Here is an 18,805-nt window from a genome sequence, read left to right on the forward strand (position 1 = left end):
TAAATCTTAGAGGAGTTATGCAAGCTTTAGAGTTAGTCCTTGAGATGAACAAAGAAATAATCCGGATGAGGCCGAGGGAAGGTTAATCCAAAGGGAAGCCTCCATCCAGTCGATCTGATAGAAAAAGGGCTGAAATGCAAGCCTTGCTCCCAGTGAATGTTGTCCTTCCACAGAGCCTCTCTTTCCTGAGAAAAAGGATCTTTCCTGATTTTGCCGCATGTAACCAAACAGCCATTTGACCACTCTTGCTTTTTACAGGAAGCTTCTCTTGCTTTTTAAAACGGTCACTTCTCCTTTGAGAGACGGATCTGGGGAGCGTTAAGAATCGGGCCGAACGAAGCCGTGAAATTAGGAAGTTTCTGTAATAAAGTTAGGAAACTTCCTTCAGTTCCTTTCCATCTTTTTGTGGTTCTCCAAGCCTGTTTGTGGCCGGCTTGGCCTCCTCCTTCTGTCTTCAGAAATCTCTAAGGCCCTTTCTACACGGCCATATACAATCCAGATTATCTGCTTTGAACTGGGTGAGAAGGGCGGGATATAAATATTGTAATAAATAAATGTCCCTCCTGCAGAAACAGTTTGTGCAATTTATAAAACTTTTCCCATGTTTTTATGATACAACCAATTAGGAAATGACATTGATAACCCAGGAAAAAATCGTATTACATGGTGTAATATGTAACGGCGCTCCATGCCGTCATGCCAATGGCCACATTACCAAGGAGGTGTCTATGGACAACGCCGGCTCTTCGGCTTAGAAATGGAGATGAGCACCAACCCCCAGAGTCGGAAACGACTGGACTTAACATCAGGGGAAAACCTTTACCTTTACCTTAGTGTAAAATAATAATAATAATAATACGTGTAGTTATAGAGTAGTGATAGAATTGTGCAATATTGTGCAATAATAATTGTGCAGTGGGGTGCAAGTTTTTGCAGTTTAATAAACCTTTCCTGTGTTTTTAGGATAGAGCCAATTAGGAAATGACTTTGATAACCCAGGAACAGAAATTGTGTGGCATAGTGTAATTTCATGCATGACTTATTTCTCATGTCTCTCCGTCCCTGCCTGATTATTATTCCTTCTTGTTTCAGAACCGTGCCGTGCTCCACATCGCTCTGAGGAATCGCTCCAACACGCCCATCTTAGTGGACGGCAAAGACGTGGTTCCAGATGTGAACAAAGTGCTGGAGAAGATGAAGGGTTTCTGCCAGGTAGGAATGACACAGCTGTTGTGCTCTCTCTAGGAAAAGCATGATATATATCGTAGCTGTAATTGTGTGCACTATGGAATGGTATAACAAAGCTTGCAGTAATTGCTGTAGATCAGGCCTGGGCCAACTTCGACCCTCCCTCCCGGTGTTTTGGGCTTCAACTCCCACAATTCCTAAGAGCTGGCAGCTAGGAATTGTGGGAGTTGAAGTCCAAAACACCTGGAGGGAAGGCTGAAGTTGGCCTAGGCCTGCTGTAGATGCTTCTGCAAATAATGTATCTGGAGCCATATAATCCAGATCATCAAAGCAGAAAATCCACATTACCTGCTTTGAATGGGGTTATATGAGTCTACACTGCCACATAATCCAGTTCAAAGCAGATAATCTGGATTTTATATAGCAGTGTAAAAGGGGCCTAAGATAGCATTGTGCTCAAATTTCCAGATCCAATTCATGTTCTGTTGGAAGGAATGGGAATCCTAATTACTAGAAATTGTTTTAATCCCAATGCTCTGTTATTTTCCATGTTGCAGAAAGTTCGCAGTGGGGACTGGAAAGGCTACAGTGGGAAATCCATGACGGACGTGGTCAACGTTGGGATTGGCGGGTCAGACTTGGTGAGTTGCACAGCTAACCTCTGTTAATAATTATGAACTATTATTATTATTGACACAAAGACATAGTATGACACAGTAAACGAGATCTATATGCTGGATTTTGTATCACAAAATCACAAGTTGAACACTTCCCAAGAGTTTAGGATTGTGTGATTTATTATTATTATTATTATTATTATTATTATTATTACTATTACTATTACTATTATTATTATTGTGTTGTCGATATTATTATTTTATTACTGTGTCTATTATTATTATTATTATTATTATTATTATTATTAAGTAGGGGATGGAGGGCCATCTGTTGGGATTCTATTATTATGATGACTTGTGAGTTTAATTCCGTTCCGTGACCGAGCCCCTTACTTATATCACTCTTATGTCGAATCACATTTCCCCATTGAAATGCTATTAATCCGTTCCAACCCCCCCAAAACAACACAAACCCTTGCCTAATTATTTTGATAAGTGGTTATTTAAAGTTTTTAAAATTGTTTGGCGCTTGCTATGTATTTTAATGTTGTAACTTGTACTATGTTATGTATATGTTAGATGTTGTTTTTGGGGCTTTGTCCCCATGTGAGCCGCCCCGAGTCCCTTCGGGGAGATGGAGGCGGCATATAAGAAATACATTATTGTTATGTTATAAATAAATTATTACTCTGAACTCCACCGGTGATGGAATTGGACCCAACTTGGGACACGGCTCTTTTGACTGGTTTCTTCCCCTTGTCCCAGGGCCCGCTGATGGTGACCGAAGCCCTGAAGCCGTACTCTAAGGGCGGCCCCCGCGTCTGGTTTGTGTCCAACATCGACGGCACCCACATGGCCAAGACCCTGGCCGAGCTCAACCCGGAGACAACGCTCTTCATCATTGCCTCCAAGGTATGCCTTTGTTAGCGGCCCCTCCGCCTCTTTGCGTGTCCCGTGACCCAGAACACAAACCCACCGTGGTTGTTCCCAGCCGGTTTGTCCCTGCGCAGCAACGGCAAGAAGGACGGAAGCACAATGGGATCTCATGAGCGTACAGGATGCAGGCATCTTCTTTGACCTTCCAGATGCCTCCTCCTCAGGATCCCATACACTTGATTTAGAATCACAGAGTAATAGAGCTGGAAGAGACCCCAGGGACCATCCAGTACAGCCCCCCTTTTTTTCTGCCATTCCCAATCCTTGTTTTTGCAAAATCCACATTTTGCAAAATCCTATTCTCACAGGATCAGAAAGTGAGGACGAATCTTCCGAACAGGGACACAGGCAGCTAAGGAAACACCACAGGAGTGTTCATATATATATATATATATGAGTAATGAAGCAAAAGGAGCCCCGGTGGCAAAGTGTGTTAAAGCACTGAGCTGCTGAACTTGCAGACCGAAAGGTGCCAGGTTCAAATCCTGGGAGCGGAGTGGGCGCCCGCTGTTGCTCCAGCTTCTGCCAACCTAGCAGTTTGAAAACATGCCAATGTGAGTAGATCAATAGGTACTGCTCTGGCGGGAAGGTAACGGCGCTCCATGCAGTCATGCCAATGGCCACATGACCTTGGAGGGGTCTATGGACAACGCCGGCTCTTTGGCTTAGAAATGGAGATGAGCACCAACCCCCAGAGTCGGACATGACTGGACTTAACGTTAGGGGAAACCTTTACCATGAAGCAAAACCTTGAATTTTTCCAAAATGGTTTTGATGCCTGGGTTAAATGATGGTGCCAATGTGTACAAATTGATGGTGTCTATGTTGAATGGTAATTTTGCGTAGAGGACAGTTCAGGCTATGATCTATAGCAACTTGTGCTGTTATGTGTTCATTCATAATGTTTTTATGACACAGGAGGCAATACTTTTTGACTCACCCTCATGTATATGTGTTTATGTGCATATGTTTGTGTGTGTGTTTATATATATATAAACACACATACACAAACGCATGCATAATATATATATATATATATAAGTTTCTGATAGCATAGGAAAGGGTTTATATATTTTGCTGGAATTACACTTAAGAAATGCACATACATATAAATTCAAACTAAGAACAAACCCATAGAACCTGTTCTGTTCATAACTTGGGGACTGCCTGTATATAAAACGATATATATATACACACACACACACACATATAATATATACATACATATAATATATACACACATATAAATATAAACATAACATATACACATAACATACACACATATATAAACATATATACACATAAGCATATACACGTACATATATACACACATATATACATATATATACACACACACACACACACACATATATATATATATATATATACACACACACACACACATGCATGTATACACACATATAAACATATATACATATATATACACACATATATACATATATTATGTATTATCGATAGCATAGGGAAAGGTTTATATATATGGCCGGTGGTAGATTTTAAAATGGTTCCTGCTCTGACTTACAAACACATTCAACAAGAACAAACCTACTGAATTAGTTATGTTTGTAACTTGGGAATGTTGGCCTATGGCTTGGTTTGGTGGCCCATTCTTGTGGGCCTTTAATGCTGTGGGACAGGGCTTCTCTTTGTGCGATTGTGGCTGATAAACCGAGTGGAGAAGCTGTGGCTCTCGATGGATCGGATGCCAAGCGCGGTCTTGTGCTGCTCTTCCTCCCATGAGCTCATCTTGGAAATAGCAAACGCCATGATCGAACCTTGTGCATAAAGGGACCTTCTGTTGGCCTGCCTTTGTCGTTGTTGTTTTTTCCTGCACATTTTTTGGCTCTCATTTGCTGCTGTAAAATAATTGGATAGATTTGGAAGGGGATGAATGGCATTTTTTGGCAAGGTTTGCTTTGTAAACGGGCCTTTTGTGGCCCAACGGGACCCAACCGTACTTGAGGATGGATGGGAGAGAGATAGGGAATGCAAGGTTGGCCTGCAAGGCTGCGTTTTAATGCTTGAATAAACCCCAATAGTGGAGAGGACCCTCGTCTGCCGTGTCTGCCCTTCATAAAGCTGTTTCTTTGCTAATGAGGACGTTGAATTGTCCAAAACCCACGGAGAACAAACATCCCCATGTTTAGGTTTGGAGCAGAAAGCAAATCAAAACGTTGGCTCTTGCATGCTTTCAAATGAACTGTGAGAAGGAAGGACAGCTTGTTCTCTGTCTTGGGCCAGTTTTAAATTAAATCCCAAATGACTCTTCTCCTGGGTTTCCCAAAGAAATAAGCAGGCCGTATGTAATGCCATCATATTGATAAAAGCTTCTTTATTTATTATTATTATTATTATTATTATTATTATCATTATTATTAGCGACATTTATATCCCGCCCTTCTCAACCCGAAGGGGACTCAGGACAGTTTACAAGTACAGTAGAGTCTCACTTATCCAACATAAACGGGCCGGCAGAACGTTGGATAACCGAATATGTTGGATAATAAGGAGAGATTAAGAAAAAGCCTATTAAATATTAAAATAGGTTATGATTTTACAAATTAAGCACCAAAACATCATGTTATACAACAAATTTGACAGAAAAAGTAGTTCAATACGCAGTAACATTATGTTGTAATTACTATACAGTAGAGTCTCACTTATCCAACATAAACGGGCCGGCAGAATGTTGGATAAGCGAATATGTTGGATAATAAGGAGGCATTAAGGAAAAGCCTATTAAACATCAAATTAGGTTATGATTTTACAAATGAAGCACCAAAACATCATGTTAGACAACAAATTTGGCAGAAAAAGTAGTTCTATATGCAGTAATGCTATGTAGTAATGACTGTATTTATGAATTTAGCACCAAAATATCATGATATATTGAAAACATTGACTCCAAAAATGCGTTGGATAATCCAGAATGTTGGATAAGCGAGTGTTGGATAAATGAGACTCTACTGTATATATACACACAGTATATTATATTAAACGACTATATTGCAATATTATTAGTAATATTGCATGTACAGTAGAGTCTCACTTACCTCTGAGGATGCCTGCCATAGATGTGGGCGAAACGTCAGGAGAGAATATACTTCTGGAACATGGCCACACAGCCCGAAAGACATACAACAACCCAGTGGTTTTGTTGTTTACTCTGGGAAAAATGCACATTGCGTTTATATATATATAGAGAGAGAGATATATTGCTGGCTTCCAAGAGGCATTGCCCATTCTGTATGTGTGTGTGTGTTTTACTTCTTGATGCAACTGATATTTGTACAAAATACTGAAAACTGGGCAAATAATGCAAATGCTAAGTCTTTATTCAGAGAACAGAATTGATTGTCTTGGTGCAGAAATGGACTTGTTTGCCAGTGGAGAATGCAGAGATAAGGCATATGTTTTGAATGGTCAAACGCTGCAGCGTGATCCCTGTGCCCCCTTGTTATACATCATCCTTAATAATAATAATAATAATAATAATAATAATAATAATAATAATAATAACAACTATTCTTCCTTTTCTCTTTCTTGGCACACAGACTTTCACCACTCAAGAGACCATCACCAACGCGGAGACGGCCAAGGAGTGGTTCCTTAAGGCAGCAAAAGATGTAAGTTGAAGTGTATTTGAGGGACTGATCCTTCTCCATTGGCAGCGAGAGGCAGAGCTGGGCACGCACTACAACATCTTCTCTAAAGCATCCGTTTGGGACTTCCACACTTCCAGAGCGCCTGACAATGCCAAATGCAGACATAACACGTTTACTGCTATCCAGAAGCCAAGTATTCATATTTTCAGTACATTTCTGTCTCCCATGTTAGTATCTAACCATGCTTCTGGGCAGAAGTGCTCTCCACAATTTCCTCTAGAGCCATGATTTGCAACCTGAGTTTTAGTTTGTAGTTATTTATTTACAGTATTTATATTCCGCCCTTCTTTCTCACCGCGAAGGGGACTCAGGGCGGATCACATTATACAGACATAGGGCAAACATTCAATGCCCATAAACACATCGAACCAAGACAGAGACAGACAGACGCAGAGGCAATTTAACCTTCTCCTGAGGGGATGTTTGATTCTGGCCACAGGGGGGAGCAGCTGCTTCATCATCCACTCTGACGGCACTTCCTCATTCCAGTGTCGTAAATTAGTTAAACTTGCCTCCCCACTTTTATAAGTGGTACCTTATTTCCTACTTGATAGATGCAACTATCTTTCGGGTTGCTAGGTCAGCAACGAGCAGAGGCTATTTTTTATTTTTTAATTGACGGGTGCTCACCCCACCATGGGCTGGCCTCGAACTCAGGACTTCATGGTCAAAGTGACTAATTGCAGCAGGCTGCTCAACAGCCTGCGCCACAGCCCGGCCCCTGGGTTGTGTTCAGACTCGGGTTTCTGAAGGAAACCATAGTGAATGTTGGAAGAATTTATTTATTTATTTAATTTTAATTTTATTTAATTTATGGGGAGCCAAGAAGGCTTGGGGGGCTTCTTCTGCCTTGGAAACAGGAGATGAAGGCAGCGCTGCTTTGACTCTTGGCAGCTCCTTAGCAGCCTGAGACCGGGTTGCACTTGAGATGGGTCTGGCCTTTCCGAAGGCAGATGCCTGGACTATGAATAGGTGGGTGGCCTTCAGAGGAATTCTCTGCTCACCCCTTTTAAAAGGACACACATCTCTCTGTCGCTTTGGTAAGTGGGATCCCCTTAGTTCAGCATTGGGACCCTGGGAAAAAAATGGCAACATGAAAAAGTTTTTTAACACTACTCATTTATGCAGATCTATTACCCACAATGTCTAATTCTTACAGCAGAGTCTGCAAAAGATTCTTCCACCATGTCTCCTGTGTCAATATAACAATATAAGAATATATAATACTCATATTATACTATACTAATAATATAATATATTGTATATACATATAATATTGATAATCTATATATATATAAAAGAGTGATGGAATCCTGGCGACCACCAAAACAACAAAACTACAGGCCCCCCAACCTCGAAAATTGACAACACAACCCATCATCCACGCCTCTAGGTTGATACAACAAAAAGAAAAGAAAAATAAAGTCCTAATTAGAGGGAGAGGAATAATTGTTTTTATCCAATTGCTGCCAGTTAGAAGGCTAAGCTCCGTCCACTTGGTCTCCTAGCAACCCATTAACCCAGGGGACAGGCAGAGTTAGGCCTCACTTAGGCCTCTTTCACACTGCCTATAAAATACAGATTATCGGATTTTAACTGGATTAGATGGCAGTGTAGACTCAAGGCCCTTCCACACAGCTATATAACCCATTTATAATCTTACATTATCTGCTTTAACTGGATTATCTGGACTCCACACCTTTACCCTTTACCTTAACTACCACCAATTCCTCAATACTTTATTTTCCATACCACCATACTTCGCCACAGCAACGCGTGGCCGGGCACAGCTAGTAAAATTATAATGTAATACAAAATAATAATCCTGCCCTTCTCACCCTGAAGGGGACTCAGGGCGGCTTACAAGTTCTATGTACAGACAATATATTATATTATTAGCATAGTACAATATAGGCATTATATATTACTATATTGTACTATACCACTATATTGCAATATTATTAGTAATATTACATGTAATATAAATATACAGTTATAATAGGGTATTATTATTATTATATTGTATTACATTATATTATTATCAATATTATATGTATATACAATATATTATTAGTATAGCATAATATGAGTATTATATATTATTTATTGAATCCCAAAGTCTGCCACTAGTGATATTAGTCCCTGCCAAAGTGGACTCATTCAATCAATGGCACATAAATAAATATTGACTTAATGATTAATGTAGATTCAGTGGGTTCTGTGTAGGAATAGCAGTTGAATTTCAGCTCTGAAATTCGGGGCATGATGTGCAAAGGGGAAAGACGAGGAAGTACAGAAATTTACAGTAGAAAGCAAATGTGCAAATAAAAACTGTACTTGGCGTTTCTTATCCTAGAAATGGTTGCGATTTGCCTAATAGCCTTCTTTTTTTTTGTTCCCAATATCTAGCCCGGTGCTGTGGCCAAGCATTTCGTCGCTCTTTCCACCAATGGGGTAAGTGTGTTCCCTCTGCGCCTGAGAAATAATAATAATAATTAAAAAAAAACTTTTATTTGTATACTGCCCTATTTCTTCAGGGGACTCAGAGTGGTTTCCGACATGATAAAAACAATACAATACACATAATAAATACAGAACCATACAATAATTTAAAAATAATACAAGTAATACACATTAATAATAATAATAATAATAATAATAATAATAATAATAAACTTTATTTATATACCGCCCTTTCTCTTCAGGGGACTCAGGGTGGTTTCCAACATGATAAAAACAATATAATACACATAATAAAAACAGAACCATACAATAATTTAAAAATAATACAAGTAATACACATTAATAATAATAATAATAATAATAATAATAATAATAATAATAATAAAAACTTTATTTATATACCGCCCTTTCTCTTCAGGGGACTCAGGGTAGTTTCCAACATGATAAAAACAATACAATACACATAATAAAAACAGAACCATACAATAATTTAAAAATAATACAAGTAATAAACAACAACAATAATAATAATAAATAATAATAATTTAAAAACTTTATTTATATACCCCCCTATCTCCCAGAAGGGACTCAGGGCGGTTTCCAATTATAAGAACAACAAGTGCATTACATAACAGTATAATAAACATATTATTAAAACAGATAAAACTATACAATTAAATAAGCAATAAATAACACTTACAGCAACCTTGATTAAGGGGACGGGGACTATAGCCAAGTATATTAACATAAACCATTTCGGGATAGATGAGTCTTATTTATTTATTATTTATTTATTTACAGTATTTATATTCCGCCCTTCTTTCTCACCCCGAAGGGGACTCAGGGCGGATCACATTACACATATTAGGCAAACATTCAATGCCTTTTTAACACAGGACAAAGACAAACAAACATAGCTCTGAGCGGGCCTCGAACTTATGACCTCCTGGTCATATACAGTCTTGTACAATGAAAAATAAAACTAGTAACAATAAAGTAAAATGGGGAATTGATGGAGGGATGCATGACTTGACAACAAATGCAATTCGATTGTGATCTGACTCTTGCTCTTTTTCCTCTCTTTGCTTTTTAGCCTAAAGTGAAAGATTTTGGGATCGACACTCAGAACATGTTCGAGTTTTGGGACGTAAGTAAGACAACGTAAGACTAGGCCTTTCTCAGTTCTTTTGGCAGAAGAAAAGATGCAGGAAATCTTTGGGGAGTCATTTCCAGATTGTGGTCTTCCAGGTTGTTTCCCAAAATTCCTGACTATTTGGAGGTGTCTGGAGCTGCTGGGAGCTGAAATCCCAAGCTACCTGGAGGGCAAATGTTTGGGAACTGCGATTATTGGGTTCTTTGTGAAATGAGAAGCAATGCGCAGAAGCATCATTACAGCCCAGCAGTTCTTTCTCTGGCCAACCCGTGGTTCAGAGTTGCAAGCCAAAACTTGTGCAGAAAGTTTCCTTCCTTGGAAGGGATTTATTTATTTATTGTGTCGGAAGCAAACCAAGGGTACAGTTGTAATATATTTAAAAACACAAAGTTAAAAAGCTTGGCATGATACTAAATGTCCTTTGACCAGTAGCTGGCCACTTGGAGTGCCTCTGGTGTTGCTGTGAGAAGATCCTTTATTGCGCATGTGGCAGGGCTCAGGCTCCATTGTATTCAATGTTCTGTGGTTTGTTCTTCTCTGCACTCGCATGTTGTGGACTCCACTTTGTGGCCCATTTCTTAAGGTTGGTACTACGTCTGTTGAGCACCTTCCATATCTCCCAGTCTTCTGTCTGCCCAGGAAGGACTCTCTCATTTGGTATCAGCCATGGGTTGAGATTCCGTGTTTTAGCCTGCCACTTTTGGACTCTCGCTTGCTGAGGTGTTCCTGGAGGTATCTATGTAGATCTTAGGAAACTATTTCTTGATTTAAGGCGTTGATATACTGGCTGATATTTGAACAGAGGATGAACCGGAGATGTCACTGCCTTGGTCCTTTCATTGTTGGTTGTTACTTCCCGGCGGATGTCAGGTGGTGCCATGCCAGCTAAACAGTATAATTACTCCAGCAATGTGATAATGTGGAATGTCTCATTAAGAGCCACATCCACTGTTTTAACGTGGTGAGATGTATTCTACATTGGGCATGCGTATTCAGCAGCAGAGGAGCAGAACTCAAGGGCAGATGTTGTCACTGTGCCTGGTTGTGATCCCCAGCTTGTGCCCGTCAGTTTTTGCATGATATTATTTCTAGCGCCCACTTGTTGCAGTGCTTCTCGTAAGTCAGGACATGGAGCAGAACGGGGCCAGTTCTCCAAGAAGCTTTGCATTGTCAAAGGCTTTTTGCAGCCGGAATCACTGGGGTATTGGGTGGTTTCTAAGCTGTCTGGCCAATGTGTTCTTGCAGCATTTTCTCCTCCTGACATTTTTCCTGCATCTGTAGCATCTTCAGAGGAAATGATGGTGACCAAGCAAGCTTTTATACAAAACCCCAGCATACTTGTAAAGTATCTACACAAACACAAGATGGTCTATGTACAAAGAAAATATGTCCAATTAGCATATAGTATTATTAAAGTTCCCCGTACAAAGCTCAGTTTGGTAGTACCAGACAAAATGAAAAGGAGCAACAGCTCTAACACAAAAGTTATCCAAGTCTGATATTGGTTCCAATGCATATAGGCTTCAGGGGTATATATAATCAATGAAAATATCTTCCAAACAAAGTAAACAGATGATTGATCATGTTGCTTGTATGCTGGAATGAAGAAAATAATGATGAAGCACCGCTCTCAAAAAAGTCTTTGCAACTAAAGTCCAAATAAAGTCCCACGTCTACAGGGGTTCCCGGGTAATTTTGTACCCTGTTTTGGGGAGAAAATCCCCTTCTTCAGGAGTTGGTATTCTCAGCAACAATGAACTTATATATAGTGCCTAATTGCTTACAAGGAGTGACTCTTGTGCTTGTGGTGATTTCAACTGTGAGTTATCACTACAAGCAGAGTCACTCCTTGTAAGCAATTTAATACTATTTACATAATAATACTACAATTAAATATGCTATTTGGACATATTTTCTTTGTACATAGACCATCTTGTGTTTGTGTAGACCAGGGGTCCCCAAACTAAGGCCCGGGGGCCAGATGCGGCCCATCGAAGCCATTTATCCGGCCCCCACAGCACAAGGGCAGAAGGGGGTTGGGCTAAATGACCCAAGGGTCTCTCTTAAAGCTATTATTATTATTATTATTATTATTATTATTATTATTAACACAACAAGATGAGTCCACAGCAGACACTCTGCTGGTTGTTGTATTGGATCATACGTCGGACACTTCCCAAGTGTCTAGGACTCTGTAATATATCGGCGAATAACGCATTCAGATCCCAGTAAGGTGGCCTTCTGTAGCTGGCAGATGGTAATTTTGTCAGCACCGATTGTGTTTAAGTGCAGGCCAAGGTCTTTAGGCACTGCACCCAGTGTACTGATCACCACTGGGACCACCTTGACTGGCTTGTACCAGAGTCTTTGTAATTCAGTCTTTAAATCCTCATATCGTGTCAGCTTTTCCAGTTGTTTCTCCTCAATCCTTCTGCCACCTGGGATTGCAACATCGACAATCCATACTTTGTTTTTTAACACGATTGTGAGGTCAGGAGTATTGTGTTCCAAAACCCTGTATTATTATTATTATTATTATTATTATTATTATTTTTATTTATTTTTAACATTGAGGCTGGGTGGCCATCTGTCAGGGGTGCTGTGCTTGTGCTTTCGGTGCACAAAGGCAGAAGGGGGTTGGACTAAATGGCCCAAGTGGTCTCTTACAACCCTCTTTATTATTATTATTATTATTATTATTATTATTATTATTATTATTATTAACATTGAGGCTGGGTGGCCATCTGTCAGGGGTGCTGTGCTTGTGCTTTCGGTGCACAAAGGCAGAAGGGGGTTGGACTAAATGGCCCAAGGGGTCTCTTCCAACCCTCTTTATTGTTGTTGTTTATTATTATTGCTCGGTGGCCAACTATAGTCCGGCCCTCCAATGGTCCGAAGGATCGTGAACTGGCCCCCTGTTTAAAAAGTTTGGGGACCCCTGGTGTAGACCAAGCAAGCTTCACAGTCTTCTCCGTGAGGCTGTTTGGGGTCGACTCTCCAGACCAAAAGTTCACTCGCTTGCTAGAGCCGACCCTTGGCCTTTACTGACCTTCTTCTGTGCCATCATATACCTGGGGCTCTCCCTCTGCCAGGCAAATGTCACCGCCAGGAATAGCCCGAAGGCCCAGCCGGGTGGGAAGGGGCTCCTCTTACCAGCAGCTGCCCCGGCAGAGGCCTCACCGTCCGACCAAGGATTTCTCCATTCACTCTTCCCTTGGACTCCTCCATTGGAAAAATCCGAACCCGCGCCCCCCATATTTATTTATTTATTACATTTATATCCCGCCCTTCTCACCCCAAAGGGGACTCAGAGCGGCTTACAAATAATCTTTACATACAATGTATTATATTACCAGCATAGCAGAATATTAGCATAATAATAATAATAACAACAACAGGAAAAACTCAGCCGCTATCAGGACCTCAAGATTGAACTTCAAAGACTCTGGCAGAAACCAGTGCAGGTGGTCCCGGTGGTGATGGGCACACTGGGTGCCGTGCCAAAAGATCTTAGCCGGCATTTGGAAACAATAGGCATTGACAAAATCACGATCTGCCCAACTGCAAAAGGCCACCTTACTGGGATCTGCACGCATCATCCTAAAATACATCACACAGTCCTAGACACTTGGGAAGTGTTTGAATTGTGAATTTGTGATACGAAAGCCAGCATATCTATCTTGTTTGCTGTGTCATAATAAAATAATAATAATAATAATAATAATAATAATATCACACAGTCCTAGACACTTGGGAAGTGTTCGACTTGTGATTTTGTGATACGAAAGCCAGCATATATATCTTGTTTGCTGTGTCATAATAAAATAATAATAATAATAATAATAATAATAATAATAATAATAATATCACACAGTCCTAGACACTTGGGAAGTGTTCGACTTGTGATTTTGTGATACGAAAGCCAGCATATATATCTTGTTTGCTGTGTCATAATAAAATAATAATAATAATAATAATAATAATAATAATAATAATAATAAGTCCTAGACATTTGGGAAGTGTTCGACTTGTGATTTTGTGATACGAAAGCCAGCATATATATCCTGTTTGCTGTGTCATAATAAAATAATAATAATAATAATAATAATAATAATAATAATATCACACAGTCCTAGACACTTGGGAAGTGTTCGACTTGTGATTTTGTGATACGAAAGCCAGCATATATATCTTGTTTGCTGTGTCATACAATAACAACAACAACAATAATAACTTTATTCTTGTACCCTGCCTCCATCTCCGCGAAGAGACTTGGGGTGGCTTACATGAGAAAAACACCCATACATTTAAAACACAATACAATAACATAGTTAAAAAACAACATAACATGACAATTATTAAAACCAAGGCATCAATTGCTATGTACAGAGCATGATTAGTGCAAAACTCTGAGTAAAGTCCATGAGTAAAATAGAGACAGGCGGGGGAGGACAAGGAACCGATCGCATTAAAACACTGAAACCTATAAAATGGGGGGCAATATTAAAGTGCAGCACCGTTTGAAAATGAGATACGTGGATGGTGGCCTATTCACTCAAAAGCGCACTGGAACATCCATGTTTTTAGGCTCTGGCAGAAGGTGGACAACAAAGGAGCCAGTCCTTTACTATATTGTACTATACCACTATATTTAAAATTATATACTGTATATACTCGAGTATAAGCCGACCCGAGTATAAGCCGAGGCACCTGATTTTACCACAAAAAAAATTGGGAAACCATTGGCTCCAGTATAAGCCGAGGGTGGTAAATTTCAGAAATAAAGATAGATGCCAATAAAATTACATAAATTGAGGCATCGGTAGGTTAAATGTTTTTACATAAAGCTCAAATTTAAGATAAGGCTGTCTAACTCTGATCAAATCATGATTCTCATCTTCTTCAATGTAAATGTGCTTATGTATCCTTTTAATAATAATAGAGTAAAATAATACGTGTAATACAGTAGAGTCTCACTTATCTAACATAAACGGGCCGGCAGAACATTGGATAAGCAAATATGTTAGATAATAAGGAGGTAATAAGGAGGGAAAAGCCTTTTAAACATCAAATTAGGTTATGATTTTACAAATTAAGCACCAAAACATCATGTTATGCAACAAATTTGACAGAAAAAGTAGTTCAATACGCAGTAATGCTATGTAGTAATTACCGTATTTACAAATTTAGCACCAAAATATCACGATGTATTGAAAACATTGACTACAAAAAATGCGTTGGATAATCCAGAACGTTGGATAAGTGAGACTCTACTGTAATAATAATAATAAATACAGGAAAATAATACATGTAATAATAAATAGAGTAAAATAATAAATACAACAACAACAATAATAATAATAATAATAATAATATCGGGGTGAAATAATAAATGTATTAATAATAATAATAATAAAAATAGAGTAAAATAAATGTAATAGTAGCAACAGTAATAGAGAAAAATAATAAATGTAATAATACCAATAGTAATAGAGAAAAATAATAAATGTACCATATGTTCTCGAGTATAAGCTGACCCAAATATAAGCCAACCATGACCCTCACCCGAGTATAAGCCGAGGGGGGCTTTTTCAGTCTTAAAAAAAGGGCTGAAAAACTAGGCTTATACTCGAGTATATACAGTACATACAATGTATTATATTACTAGCACAGCACAATATTAGCATTAGATATTACTATATTGTACTATACCACTATACTGTAATATGATTAGTAATAAATAAATAATAAAAAACTTTATTTGTATACCGCCCTATCTCCCCAAAGGGACTCGGGGCGGTTTCCAACATATAAGGCAAACATTCAGTTGCTGGAAAGAAAACCATACGCAATAGATGTAATAGGTTAGGGCTCTCTAGAGCACCGCGGTAGAAAGTCACCAGCAGTTTTTCATTCCATTATTGGTTCCTTAAAAATCTCAATTATATGTTGTACTGTTTATTTTATGTAATGTATTATTTAATTGTATTATGTTATGGTTATATTGTATTGTCTTGGGCATGGCCCCATGTAAGCCGCCCCGAGTCCCCATTGGGGAGATGGTGGCGGGGTATAAATAAAGTTTTATTATTATTATTATTATTATTATTATTATTATCATTATCATCTCTGCTGGGCCCGCTTCAGCAATGCAGCCGCAGTATGAAAGTGCAGCTCTAATGCTCACATTAGCCTTCTCTGTACTCTGTATTGTTTTTATAATGTTTCATTACATTCACCTATATGATGGTTTCTCTTTTCCTAACTCCCCGTTTCTTTTTTTTGCAGTGGGTCGGGGGCCGCTATTCCTTGTGGTCGGCCATTGGCCTCTCCATCGCCCTCCACATCGGTATGTACACAGAAAGCTTTGCATCATGTTGGGTCAATGTGTTCGATTGTAATAATAATAATAGTGCCAATATTTTTATTTTTAATGATTCCGCACTGCAGAATTCTGGTTGGCTGTTAGGGTTTACTTACCTGTTAAACCAGGCATGGGCAGACTTCCAGGTTTTTTGGACTGCAACTCCCACAATTCCTAATAGCCTTCCGGGGAGAAGTGTACAGGCGTATTGTATATTTGGAGTCTTAGAAAAGGGGCGTCCAAACTTTTTGCAAAGCGGGCCGGATTTGGTATGGGGAAAATGTATAGCAGGGCACCAACCATTCAGCTTAATATTATTTGAAACATTAACATTCAATGCAAATGAAGTATTTTATGAAAATTTTGCAAATTTTCATTTCTACACAAATATATCCAAATTTTTATAAAAATCACTCTGCCTTTCATAGTTTGAAGTCCTCATACCATCAAGTCTGTTTGGGAGATTAAACATATCCAGGTCCATTTGAAACATTACATATATCATTCACTATTAAATGCTCGCCTTAACTTCTAAATTCAAAGCATGTGACCAGGAAAATCACACCCAACAGTTTATCTTATTCAGGACTACAAAACATTGAGAGCCATAGGAATCCGTCTGTGTCTCACTTATTCTTTCACTTTTCAATTAATTAATGTATTATTTATATTTATATGAATTTATTTATATTTATATTCTGCCCTTCTCACCCTGAAGGGAACTCAGGGCGGATCACAGAACATACATTTTGCTTTCAAACCACTAGGTAGGCAGTTTTTCTGGGTTCCTTTAAAATACCTCCCCCACTTTGAAGTGGTACCTATTTATCTACTCACATTTTTTGTTTTGGAAATGTCAACCTTGGATTGATAAGATTTCCTGCAGCTGGTGGTTTAACCTGCTGTCCTAAAGCCCGGCCCATATACGCGTACAAAAAAGCTATTTTATATTTTACCAGAAGATGATCAAAACCAGAGTTTTCAATATGCACAGAGGCTTTTCAATCCACACATCATTTGTTCTTTTGTTTTTCAATTGACAATCAGACCGGGTCTCATAAACCCGAGAAATTGAATATTAAAATCAAATTTGATCCAGAAACCTGTTTTTCCTTTTTTGTATTATGATCGAGTCTAAAATTGAAATAATGAAAAAAGCAGCCTTTTTTGTTTTTAAATCCGATTCAAAATCAAATAGCTTTTTTTTTATGGTTAATTGGGGACAAGCTTTATCACAGCACCAGCTGCAGTAAATCTTATCAATCCAAGGTTGACATTTCGAAGCCCGGGTCAGGGTGAGATCCTGGCCTTTAGCCCAGTTTCCGCCAACCTATTGGTTCCAAAACAAAAAATGCAAGTCGATAAATAGGTACCGCTTCAAAATGGGGAGGTATTTTAAAGGAACCCAGAAAAAATGCTGGCAATTTGATCAAAAAAGGAGGAAGTTTACAAACAAAGCTCTTTGGCAGGAAAATGGAGCGACAGCCCCCCCCCTGTGGTCAGAACCGAGCACATGCCTCCAAGATGCCGAAGATGGGAAAACCTATATATCTCTATGTACAATTGTCTGTCTTGTTCTGTGTAGAAGTGGCATTGAATGTTTGCCGCATATGTACATTGGTTTTATGTCAGAGGCTGAGGGCCGGTTGAGATTTGAACATGGGCTGCAATTGGCCCGCGGGCTGGACTTTGGACACGTCTGCTTTAGAGACTGAGCCAAGAAAACCTAAAGACAGTAGGGATAGGAAATAGGTGTGTGTTTGTGCACGTTCCGGAGGTGGGTTTTTCACTCTCTGTGTTTTCTTTTCTTGTTTGTGCGCAGGTTATGACAATTTTGAGAAATTGCTTGCTGGAGCCCACTGGATGGTGAGTCCCTGTTTGCATTCCTTTTTACAGAACATCCTTCTCAGAATATCCTACTATATTGTACTATACCACTATACTGTAATACTATTAGTAATACTACAGGTATTATATAATTAATATTATTATATTGTATTATTATTAGTATTATATTGTATTACATTATAACTATTGTCAATATTATATGTATATACAATATATTATGTTATTATTTATTATTGTATATTATATACAATATTGTATATCTTATATATATAAAAGGGTAATGAAATTTCGGCCTAGGACAAAACAACAAAACTACACATCCCAGAAACACTAAACTTGGCAGCACAACCCCTCATCCATGCCTCTATGTTCATAAAACAAAAAGAAAAGAAAAATAAAGCCCTAATTAGAGGGAGAGGAATAATTTTTTTATCCAATTGCTGCCAGTTAGAAGGCTAAGCTCCACCCACTTGGTCTCCTATCAACCCACTCAGCCCAGGGGACAGGCAGAGTTAGGCCTCACTTAGGCCTCTTCCACACTGCCTATAAA

General features: G+C 38.9%; 1 protein-coding gene across 1 annotated transcript in view; it reads left to right on the top strand.

Annotated features, from left to right (window-relative positions):
* The window catches only part of gpi (glucose-6-phosphate isomerase), a 40,661-nt gene that overhangs the window by 12,822 nt on the left and 9,034 nt on the right, over positions 1-18,805 (top strand). Inside the window, exons 4-11 of the mRNA XM_003229006.3 lie at positions 1,093-1,212; positions 1,746-1,829; positions 2,571-2,717; positions 6,317-6,388; positions 8,837-8,881; positions 9,984-10,037; positions 16,332-16,392; positions 18,230-18,273. Of these exons, the coding sequence (XP_003229054.1) occupies positions 1,093-1,212; positions 1,746-1,829; positions 2,571-2,717; positions 6,317-6,388; positions 8,837-8,881; positions 9,984-10,037; positions 16,332-16,392; positions 18,230-18,273 (627 nt within the window). The remainder of the gene's footprint in view (positions 1-1,092; positions 1,213-1,745; positions 1,830-2,570; positions 2,718-6,316; positions 6,389-8,836; positions 8,882-9,983; positions 10,038-16,331; positions 16,393-18,229; positions 18,274-18,805) is intronic.

Source organism: Anolis carolinensis, unplaced genomic scaffold (assembly GCF_035594765.1).
Source record: "Anolis carolinensis isolate JA03-04 unplaced genomic scaffold, rAnoCar3.1.pri scaffold_9, whole genome shotgun sequence".
Classification (NCBI taxonomy): Eukaryota; Metazoa; Chordata; class Lepidosauria; order Squamata; family Dactyloidae; genus Anolis; species Anolis carolinensis.